Genomic DNA, 10,872 nt, shown 5'->3' on the forward strand with positions numbered 1-10,872 from the left:
TTTGTCTCAAAGGGCTTCACCTGGCATCTTAAAAACATCCTCTGCCCTCAGATCCTCACATCGACTGAGGAGGAACTCCATAGAAAACCTTTAACAGGGAAAAATCTGAGGAACCTCAGGGTGAGGAGGGGAGGATCCCTCACCAGGAGGGACAGACGTGCAGGAGATGTTGTTACAGACAAGAAAAGAGTTTATAATCCAAATGTGGAAAACATGGAAATGTTAATAGATGAGGAAGGAAAGGAGAGGAGAGGAGGAGAGGGCTCCATGTAACCTGATGTGTCCCCCAGCAGTCTAAGCCTATAGCAGCATCGCTATCAAAGGTTCAGTGCTACCTGAACCAGTCCTAACTGAAGGCTCTGCCATAAAAGAAAGTCTTAATCCTGGACTTAAATGGAGTTCATGTGTCTGCCTCTCTGACCCATGGAGAGATGCTGGTTCCACAGTAGAGGAGCCCAGTAACTAAAGGCTCTACCTCCCAGTCTGTTCTTAGAGACACTGGGAATCACTAACCGGGGGCAGATCCAGAGTTTTTTCAGGGGGGTGCAGTGTTACCATGACTTACTTTGCGGTGGCCAGTGTCACCCCAGCCAGAGAGGTTAAAGGTGCTGGACCTTTATTTCAAGCAGCCATGTTGTTGAGGGTGCAGGTGCCATTGTCTGCTCTGTAGTCACAGACTGCCTCCACATTCTTCCTGTTGCATATTTAACATGGTTACATTGATGTGTGAACTCAGGCCTTTGTTGAGGGTCCGTATGCACAACACATTTTTGACCAGCAAAAATTCTAATTTCTCTCAGGGCTCATTGAAGGGTCAGAAAATGATTCCAATTGCATGGAACATTAATTTGGAATAATTCTTTCTTCTGTTCTTAGGACTCTGCTGGCAAAAGTGAGTCCTCCCCTCACAGTCCTGCTGACAGCGTCAGTGTGACTCCTGGCTACACGCTTATGGAAACGCAGCTGAACTTCAATCAAAGAGCCGACAGCCACTAACCTGCACTCTAGCTCCTGCTGCAGCCATGCACCAATGGCCAGGCTGCTGCATCTCAAGAACCAATCAATGAGCTCAAATATTACCAACAGAAGGAGAGCCAAACCATCAGCGCCACGTTAACCAACATGGCCACAGACTCTCTGGTGACTGGGGGCCAACACCAGCTGCAGCATGGAAAAGATGACAACTTAAATGCAGAAACCATGTCAAATAAGCAAGAACCACCTTAATCTTACCAAAACACTGGAAGTAAAACGTGAACTTAACATGAACAAACAGCATTCCTTGCCTGTCTCCTCATCATTTCATCCTGATGCCTCAGAAGAGCTTTCATTGCACATTAAAGAGAAAGTCTCATATGGAAGAAATACACAACTCCTTTCCTTGTAGTACCCAGACAACAGAATACTCTGGTAAAAGTACAAGTCTCCTTTCAAAATTATAAGTAGAAGTAGACAAGTGTTTGATGCTGAGTAAATTTAAGTGTCATAATTAAAAGTACACATTCTACAGAACATTTGTGAATTCTAGTGCTTGAACATGTTGAGTAAAAGAACCCCTGACCTCTAAAGGTCAAATTGGAATTCTGTGTTTTGATTTTGCTGCTCTGATTGCCGAAATTGCCAGGCTTTTAATTTGAAAGTACATCATCGTCATCATCAGTTTCTTTGTTTTTCTTTGCATCAGCTTTTTCTTCAAAGTGATTGATGGGTTCAGACAGTTGACGAGGTAATAACTACAGCAGTGGAATCCTCTTCTATGCAGGCGCTCAAATAAAAAGCAAATCCCTCATCGCTGTGATTGAATGCTCTCAGTTATAATCAAGGAGTTCAATGTTGTTTGTGTGCAGTGACACTTAAATCAAGCTACAATTCAATGTGAATCCAGACACAATCTAAAAAAATCCCAACAGGAGTCGTACTTCCTGCGATGTTTAGCAGGTCATCACTTCACTTCATCACTTACACCACACATGGAGCTTCACCTCTGGAGCCTCCCTCTGGGCATCGCCTGGGCCCAGTGTGCAGCGTTTCTTGGCCAGCTGAGATCCACTGCCTCTGTGTCATCCAGCTTTGAACAGAACCAGAGGAGAAAAGTTAAGCTGTAGTTCCCAGAAAAAATAACAAGAAATGTGAAGTTGTTTAAGCATCATGGAGATGAACACAATATCAGTAAGATTAAACAGGACAACATGCAAATTCATTCACCTGATCTTTTTATGTTGTGTGTCAACTGCTGCTTGATTCCCTGAACCAACCCTGAGTTGATGCTCTGCTTCTGGAGCTGCTGTAGACAATGACCACATGAGGCACGGTGAGGTGGAACAGTTTCAGGAAGAAGCTGAAACTGCCATCCTCCAGTCGCCTCACAAAGCCTCCAGCTTCTCTCACAGTGGTAGGATCCAACTCTCCTGAGTCCCTGATGGTTTCACAACACTGGAGCAGGTCTTCTTTGTGCACAAATACAGTGTTCACTGCTCGGCTGTGCCAAGTTCCACCTCACTGTGCTTGCTCCTGGGACTCTGTAGGCCGCCACGGTGGCAAAAAAAAAGAAAAAAAGTCAGAGAATCCAGCCAGGTCTGAAAGAAATTCCTCACTTTTGGGACATGAGAAGTCCCCTGCTGCATGAGAAGGTTAAGCTGGTGAGCATAGCAGTGGACGTAGTGTGCATTCACATAAACATCTTGGACCTTGTTCTGCAGACCACTTGTGGTTCCTCTCGTGACACCTGCTCCATCGTATGCTTGGGAAATGAGCTGGTTCTTCTGGCCATCAGGGAGAATGGAGCTCAACCTATCCAGAAGTGCTGAGGCTCTTTGGAGAGGCATGAACTCAAAAATCCATCCATCCATCCATCGTCATCTTCCACTTATTCCTACACATTAAGGGTCGCGGGGGGGCTGGAGCCTATCCCAGCGTCAACGGGCGAGAGGCGGGGTTCACCCTGGACAGGTCGCCAGTCCATCGCAGGGCCGACATAGAGAGACGAAACACCATTCACACTCACATTCACACCTACGGTCAATTTAGAGTATCAATCAGCCTCGTCCCCAATTGCATGTCTTTGGACTGTGGGAGGAAGCCGGAGTACCCAGAGAGAACCCACGCAGACACGGGGAGAACATGGAGACCCACACAGAAAGATCCCGTGTCCGAGCCGGGACTCGAACCCGGAACCTTCTTGCTGTGAGGCCACAGTGCGAACCACTGCACCACCGTGCAGCCCGAACTCAAAAATCCTCTCTTGGAAATCATGGGCTTGGTCATCATTTTAGAGAGGATGTGCCTGTTTTGCCAACCTCCTCATTGTGCTTGCGGATCCTGATCCTGCAGCCTTCATCGAGCTGACATGAAACGTTTTTTTCAAGTCCCAGTGCATTTTCCATGTGGATCGCAGTTTGTTCATGCTTCTTTGCCTTTTCTGAACAGTGCTTCACTCAGTGATAGCTGTATTGATCCATGCTGGGTCAGATCCTGACATTTGAAAAAGGAGGAGAGGGAGAGCAGAATAAAGCGTTAGCTTCACTACACTCAGTTGGCCAATCCTCGTTGCTAAACCAGGTCCAGGAAAAAGACCAGGTGTAGTGCCTCCCTCTGTCTTTGGACTGCTGATTGACTGCGATGGTCGGCTGACCAGGTCCACGCTCTGTTCGGTCAATCTTCTCCTGACATGTTTTCCTCTCAATACATGTTGTATTAAGGGACTTAAATGAATTATTTGATCTTTCTCTCCATTTTGTCCCATCGTCTCCAACTGCCATGACTTAAAACCTCTTCCACTCGCAGCATGTTTTCACGAAAAAAATGCCTAAAAAGACATACCCATCGTAAATGTGTATTACTACACTTTACTTAAGGTTATATGCATGTTCTTGATGTCCTTGGACATCTAGGGACTTCAGAGAATGTGTTCCAAGTGTCAGAAGCGTTGTATCTGTCATTAAGCCTGAGTCAATTGGAATAAACCAGAGGAAAAATTTCGTTTTTTTACTCTCGCCAAAATATTTTATTTTTTTGACAGAGGAAAACACTATGCCAGCAATGATTTCAGGCACCCAAACACCACTGATAGGCTTCATCCACTCCTTGACCACAAATTTACCAAAGTTGATAGAATTTGGGCCAACAGTGAAGCCCACATCAAGGATTTTGTAAGGATACACCCAGGAGAGAACTCAGTTTTCAAATTGTGCCAAAGGGATTATTTTAACCGGCTCCAAATTACAATAAACTTTAATTTTAGTTGTCTACTATTGGAGCTTTTGGCTTTTGTTCAGCGGTCTGCCTTCGTCTGTGGGGCGCTGCGTGTAAAAGACGGCGAGAGCGCATAGTTTGCGCAGGTTTTACGCTCGAAGTTTTACGTAGCTGGGATTTGCAGTTCTTGGAATGGTAGGTGTCGATCGATTCAGTAGCTTCTCCCCTTTCCAAAGACTACAAACGCTGCCGTGAAGAAGAAGTCTACGCGACACAATTCAACTTTGATTCCTCAGTGGTCGCAAAATTTAAATGTCCCGATTTCGTACATAATCAGATTAAAATCACCAGAAAAAAGTAACGTTTACACGGATGAACAAAAAAACTTTACTCATCATTGACTATATAAAATTATCCTGCTCATCTAAATATACACATACGTACAGATCAGAATATTACTTTATTATTTCATTTTGCCCTAATTTTTTTAATGTCTTATAGAAGGCAATGTGGTGGGGCGGCACCCTAGCGCCCTCCATGGGTCAGCTGCCACTGGTGCAACGCAACTTTTTGGTTTTTATGTTGAAGGTTGTCAACTACGTTGGGTGCAGAGTGAAGTATGAATTCATGCATTCATCCTGCCTGGTTTCAGAAAGGCAAAGACGCTGCTGTTGTTTGCAGTGAATACACTGTTAGACGGCACCACCAGGCAAAATATGGCACCTTCAGTGTGGCCTTTCCACTCCACACAGAGGCCAGCAGTGCAATCGAGCACTGGCAGCAAGCTGGCACAGCGCGAGCATGAGGACTCACATCTCAACAGAAAGTTACCAGAGCGTCATTGAAGTGTCTTTGGTACTCGTGAGGCCATTCACTAAACAGAGGTCACGGTGACAGTTGAGGAGGAACGAGCTGCTGATGAGCTGATGGATGGAGTCGTTGCCTCAGTGAAACTGATGCTTTCTGCCAGGTCTGCTACCCACCACATGGACGCGCTGCATGATGGATCCCAGACACGACGCCACATGGGGGCCTCTCCAGAGATTTGTGAGTAAACTGCAGAATCCTGTTAAGCACTTTGGATCATAAAGAAGGTCAGTTCAGCTTGAAATTCATGCATTTTTGCATGCAAACAGAGAAATAAAAATACTCATTCAATACACCCACACAGTGAGTCTACACATTTATATTTTCCCAGGTAGAGTAGACATCCAGGTGGTAAAGAGGGGCTCGCTCCACATTCAACCTGATCAGGAGACCACAGTCAGAAACAGAGAGGCAAGGCAAGGCAAGGCAAATTTATTTGTATAGCACCATTCATGCACAGGGAAATTCAGAGTGCTTTACAGAGCTAAAGAGGGAATTGAAAGTTAGAAAGAGTTCAAAATCAAATACGTGAATTAAAACATTCAAAAGTCATTTAAAATCAATAAAACAGTTCAAAATTAATTTGAGGCAGGGACAACTAAAGATCTCTCATAAATAAGTTATTGCAGATTTATTAATCTTTGTGAATCAACAACATTGGTTAGCATTACATTAGCAACATTAGTAGGCTAGGCTAACCCCACCTGCCCAGTCATGTGGGTCATCTTGGCACAATCGGAATTCTGAGTCAGAATTCAGACATCTTCTCACATCACACAACCCTGCCTGCCAACATGGGGTCATTTTCAAAAGTTATAAAAGACCTCACTTGATCACCTCAGACATTTCAACCTTGGTGCAACCTTTGTCAGAGGAAGACAACATCAAAACACAAATAATCCCCGTTTCTATACAGAGAACGGTATTTTGTTGTGAACAGGTGAGCTAAAAGGGTTTGAATACAAAGCGGTCATTAGTTCCTGAAGATGTCAATTATATCAGACACAGTATTGAAGTTTTAAATTTGCTCCATTGAAACAGGGTGAGGCCGAATATTAACTTTGTCATCAACCTTATCACGTCTAGTTTCAATTGTTGATCTTTCACACGTAGAAAGAGACGTCTCGCTCGTGTTCTCAATGTCGTGTCTTTATTTCAGTCTCAGAAAACCAACTATGGCTTACAGAGACGAACTGGTCCATGGAAGCATTCTGCAGTCTGGAACCTCCACCTACGAGGTCCTGTGCTTTCTGGGACAGGGCGCCTTTGGCAAAGTCATCAAGTGTAGGAGGACTGACAAGAACGGCCATCAGAGAATAGTGGCCCTCAAAACCATGAACAGAGACGATGCCAGACGTGAGGTAGGACAATCAACGCTGCATCATCTGTGAAAATACTTGGCACAGTGGTCCAATAAAGTTTATGACCCAAAAACTCAACTAAATATAATCTTTTTCATACATCTGCAGATAAACATGCTGCAGAAGATAAAGAGGCTGGACCACAGCTCTCTCTTCATCCACTGGGAGCAGGCCTTCTCCTTAAACGGAGACGCTTGTCTGGAGTTTGAGCTTTTACAGCAGACTCTGCACAGCGTCATGGAGGCAAGACGCTTCAAACCTCTGAGTCTGACATCTATCAGGCCCATCATCCATCAGGTATGTTCTACAACATTCCTTCCACAATTCAAAAGGGGTAATGATGGAATACTCTTGTCCTTGTGATCCATTCATGTTTTCTCCTTTAACACTCTTTCAGCTGGCAAGTGGATTATGCCATTTAAAGGAGGCCCAAATTCTGCATAGTGACCTCAAGCTTGATAATGTCATGCTTGTGGACCATCAGAAACAGCCCTTCCGCATCAAAATCATTGATTTTGGCCTTGCCCTTGAAGCCTGTGAGGCAGAGCAGGGCACTACTCTTCAGTGCCTTGCAAACCGGTAAGGAACTGCAGCAATAATTGATCTCTTCGTGGCTGTATTGTTGGCCAACTATGTGAATCTACTTCATTGAAGGTAATGGAAGTACTTCTCACGGTTCATGTGATTTTTTTCTGTTGATTCTCTCTCAGTGCTCCAGAAATCATTTTAGGGCTGCCATACACGGAAGCTATTGACGTGTGGTCTGTGGGCAACATGGCCGTTTACATGTTCCTTGGAGAGTTTCTCTACCCTGGGAGCAACGAGTACAACCTGGTAAGTTCCCCTTAAAGTCCACTGTGTGTGCACAGGTATATTTATTTATACTGGTGTAGTTGGAAGTTGTTTGGAGTACAAATACAGGAGTTCACAGTATCAAAATGAGTGCTTCTAAGTCCTCTGTGTTGACTGCTAGCATGAGTTGACTTTGTGCTCTACCTTCAGCTCAGGTTCATCACTGATACCCAGGGTCCAATTCCTCAATTCATGTTGGAGTCTGGATGGAAGACTGCCAACTACTTCCATCAAGATGAAGACGGTCTGTGGGAACTCAAGGTTTGTACCTCCTCACTACTGCTCACATCCAACTGAACCACACCACATTTTTGTTCTTTCTCTGAACTCAAAAGAGTTCATTAAAATGTGGTTCTCTTTCTTCAGACACCAGAGCTCTTTTGTTTGGAGACAGGAGCCATGTTCCTGGACACCAGGATGATTGAGCTCAGCTGCTTAGATGACCTTCTCCGTGTAAGTGTCAACTGTCAAAATGTGCAAATGAACATATTTTTGGAGTGTAGCTCAAGCACTCCAGTCAGAGTTGAAGATACCCCTGACCTTGATCCTTGTGTGTTCCAGTACGGTGCTTATTTGCAGGATCCTGCTGATCAAGCAGCCCAGAGGTCTGATCTACAAATGTTTGTCGATCTGATCAAGAAGATGCTTCAGCTGGATCCCTCAAAACGGATCACACCCCATGAGGTGCTGGAGCACGCGTTTATGTCCATGGAGCACTTACAGGCTCATAGCACCACCAGCACCTAGTAAGTCAACACTCTGATTTCATTCTAAGTTTGTGCTCTCTTCTTCATCAGGAAACACTCTTTATGTTTTGTACTTGCACATCTGATGGAATGTGTTCTTGTCTTGCAGTGCCAAGACCTGCATCCAAATTGCAAAATTACCCTGGATTGCCCAGACAACCCAGCAGAGGCCTCCTCTTCCTTCCACCGGACAGAAGCGGAAGAGAGATGAAAGTGATGATGGTAAGGATGGGAATTCCAGCCCAGCACCAAATCCCAAGAGGCCGCGTGTTCTTGCAACAAGGAAGCGCAAAAGAGATGAGGCTGACGATGGAGGTGACGATGGGAATCAAAGCCCAGCACCGAAAAGGATGAAGACCGATGGGCCTTCACACAGGTAGGCTCCCCTTCTTGACCTGATCATAATTAGAGGTTTTAATTTATATGACTCACTTTCAACATCCTAAAAATGATTTTACAGAGCCGGTGATACGAGCCTGGCCCAGCCCCCCAACCAGGGCGTCACCTGTAAAAAGAAGACCAATGGAAATTGCAAGAAAAGCAAGAAAAGAACTGATAAACAGCCTGAGAAAAATCAGAAGAAGAAGAAGAAGAAGAAGACAACAAAGAAGGCTGCAGCTTGTCCAGCGATGGAGGGAGGAAGGACGGGTGAGTGGACGTGTAGAGAAGCTAAATATCAGATCAGAGTTCTCTGACGACCCACTGAGACTTTTTGTGTTTAACATGTGACTGTGATTGATGTTGACTTTCAGAGCCTCACCAGGAACCCAAGCAGGAGAACACCAGGACCGAAAACCTCCCATCATCCCCCTCTTCCCTCCCTGCCCTCATCCATATTGCCCCCCCAAAACCTGCTCCCAATCCCATCCATGTGTACTGCCTGCCCCCCAGGATACCCCCAATCCAACCCCCCACTCATCCCGTCATGCCCCCTCTTGTTTATTACCCCTCCTTCATGCCCCCCAGTCAACATCCCACTTGTCTCATCATGCCCCCCCATGTTTACTACCCCTCTATCATTCCCCCCATTCAACGTCCAACTCATCTCATCATGCCCCCCCATGTTTACTACCCCTCTATCGTTCCCCCCATTCAACGTCACACTTATCCCATCATGCCTCCTCCTTTTTACTACCCCTCTATCAATCCCACCATCCCTCCCCTCTCTCATGCCTTCATGCCTCCTCCTGTCAACAACCCCTCCAGCAATCCCACCCCACTGTCCGGCCGTCATACCCCCTCCTGTTAACTCCCCCTCTAGCCATCCCTCCATCAGACCCCCCTCCGGCCGTCATGCCCCCTCCTGTTTCCAAACACTCCAGCAGTCCCACCAGTCAACCCCCGTCTGAAGTTGAAGACCACCGCCTCTCACTCCAGCATCCCTTCATCACGATTCGATCACCTTTTGGATACGGAACTCTTCGGTGGACCACGACTCCCAAGGACGTACCCCTATAAGAGACACAGATCAGGACACGGATGACATTTAACTCCTTCATTGAAAAAAGGGTTTGAGCAGCTACAGTTTAGCATCATTATGTCAATGCCTGAGAAAAACCAAGGACCCAAAAAGTTCCCAAACATGAACTTGGCTGCTCCCTGAAGGTCCTGACTCAATGTCAACTACCCAACTAAATGATGCCTGATCAAAATGATAAAATAACATATGAACTGAAATTAAATGAAGACATTCATATGAACTTAACACTCAAGAAGGGAATTCACAACGATCATCTTCACCACTATGAGTCTTCAGCCTGGAGGTTTTTCAAACAGGAGCAGCCACCAACATCCTTCAAAATCAGGAAAAAGAAAGATTGATATCAAGAACATTGAGCTGCACTGAATGTCCAAAATGTGCTTTAAAATAAAATGTAATGGATTTGATGTCGCTGTCTGATGTGTGTTCAGAATATCATCAAGACAATATTGGGTTTTATGGCCCTTCACAGCCTCACTAGCCTGAAGGCAATGAATGCTATCGATGTAGATTCTCCATTGTATCAATGTTGACTAATAAAGTGCCTTTTCAGAGGTGAAACCATTTGTTTATCAGTCATTTTTGTTGTAATATGACATGAAGAGAAGTGTTATAAATCTATCTCTAAATGACGCTGACGCCCTCACCTTCATGATCAAATAAATGTCCCTGCTAAAAGCAGGAAATCTTTGCCCAATGCTACCATGCTAACATTGCTACATACTACACCGCTACACATCAAGCAATATTTTGCTGCTCGTACGTTAGCATGCCAAATTGCTAGCAACATGCTACTATTTTAATGTTGATACATAATGTATGTTGATACATACGGGGTCTTTCTGGGTGAGTCTCCAAGTTCTCCCTGTTCCTGCGTGGGTTCTCTCTGGTACTCCAGCTTCCTCCCACAGTCCAAAGACATCAAGAGGGGACCAGGTTAATCCAGACTCTAAATTGACCGTAGGCGTGGCTGGGAGAGCCAATGCTTGTCTGTCTATATGTGTTGGCCCTGTCATGGACTGGTGAACCCTCTCACCCAAAAGCTGCTGGGATAGGCTCCACCCCCCTTGTGACCCTTAACAGGAATAAGTGGAAGACAATGGATGGATGGATGGAATAACAAATGGAAAGGCAGCTGTTGTTGTTAGCATGTGAGTATTTCGCATACTAGAGGATCATAATACACTAAAATGTATGTCTTTCTCCAGGTGGCTACCTGTTGCTGTTAACATTTAGCATGCTAATGTGCTAGCAGCATATATTTCAGGATAAACATTTGAAGGAATGATAGCAATTCACAAACTTATTGGTAAAAGTATGCTCCTGTATTTTTAAAGCATGCTAACATTGCTACATGACAGTAATCTGCAAGCGA

General features: G+C 45.1%; 1 protein-coding gene across 1 annotated transcript; it reads left to right on the forward strand.

Moving 5' to 3' along the window:
• Nucleotides 1–5,857: 5,857 nt before the first annotated feature.
• LOC147258221 (homeodomain-interacting protein kinase 2-like) lies at nt 5,858–9,896 on the forward strand. Its single transcript, XM_086207652.1, has 11 exons — nt 5,858–5,998; nt 6,218–6,419; nt 6,528–6,716; nt 6,817–6,998; nt 7,130–7,253; nt 7,422–7,532; nt 7,638–7,724; nt 7,833–8,017; nt 8,127–8,393; nt 8,478–8,665; nt 8,770–9,896. The coding sequence occupies exons 2-11, from the start codon at nt 6,234–6,236 to the stop codon at nt 9,264–9,266; spliced, it is 2,016 nt and encodes a 671-aa protein (XP_086063778.1). The 5' UTR covers nt 5,858–5,998; nt 6,218–6,233; the 3' UTR covers nt 9,267–9,896.
• Nucleotides 9,897–10,872: the final 976 nt, after the last annotated feature.

This window comes from Aulostomus chinensis, chromosome 7 (genome assembly GCF_037954235.1).
Source record: "Aulostomus chinensis isolate RoL2024-O1b breed Wild chromosome 7, RoL_Achi_v1.0, whole genome shotgun sequence".
Lineage (NCBI taxonomy): Eukaryota > Metazoa > Chordata > Actinopteri > Syngnathiformes > Aulostomidae > Aulostomus > Aulostomus chinensis.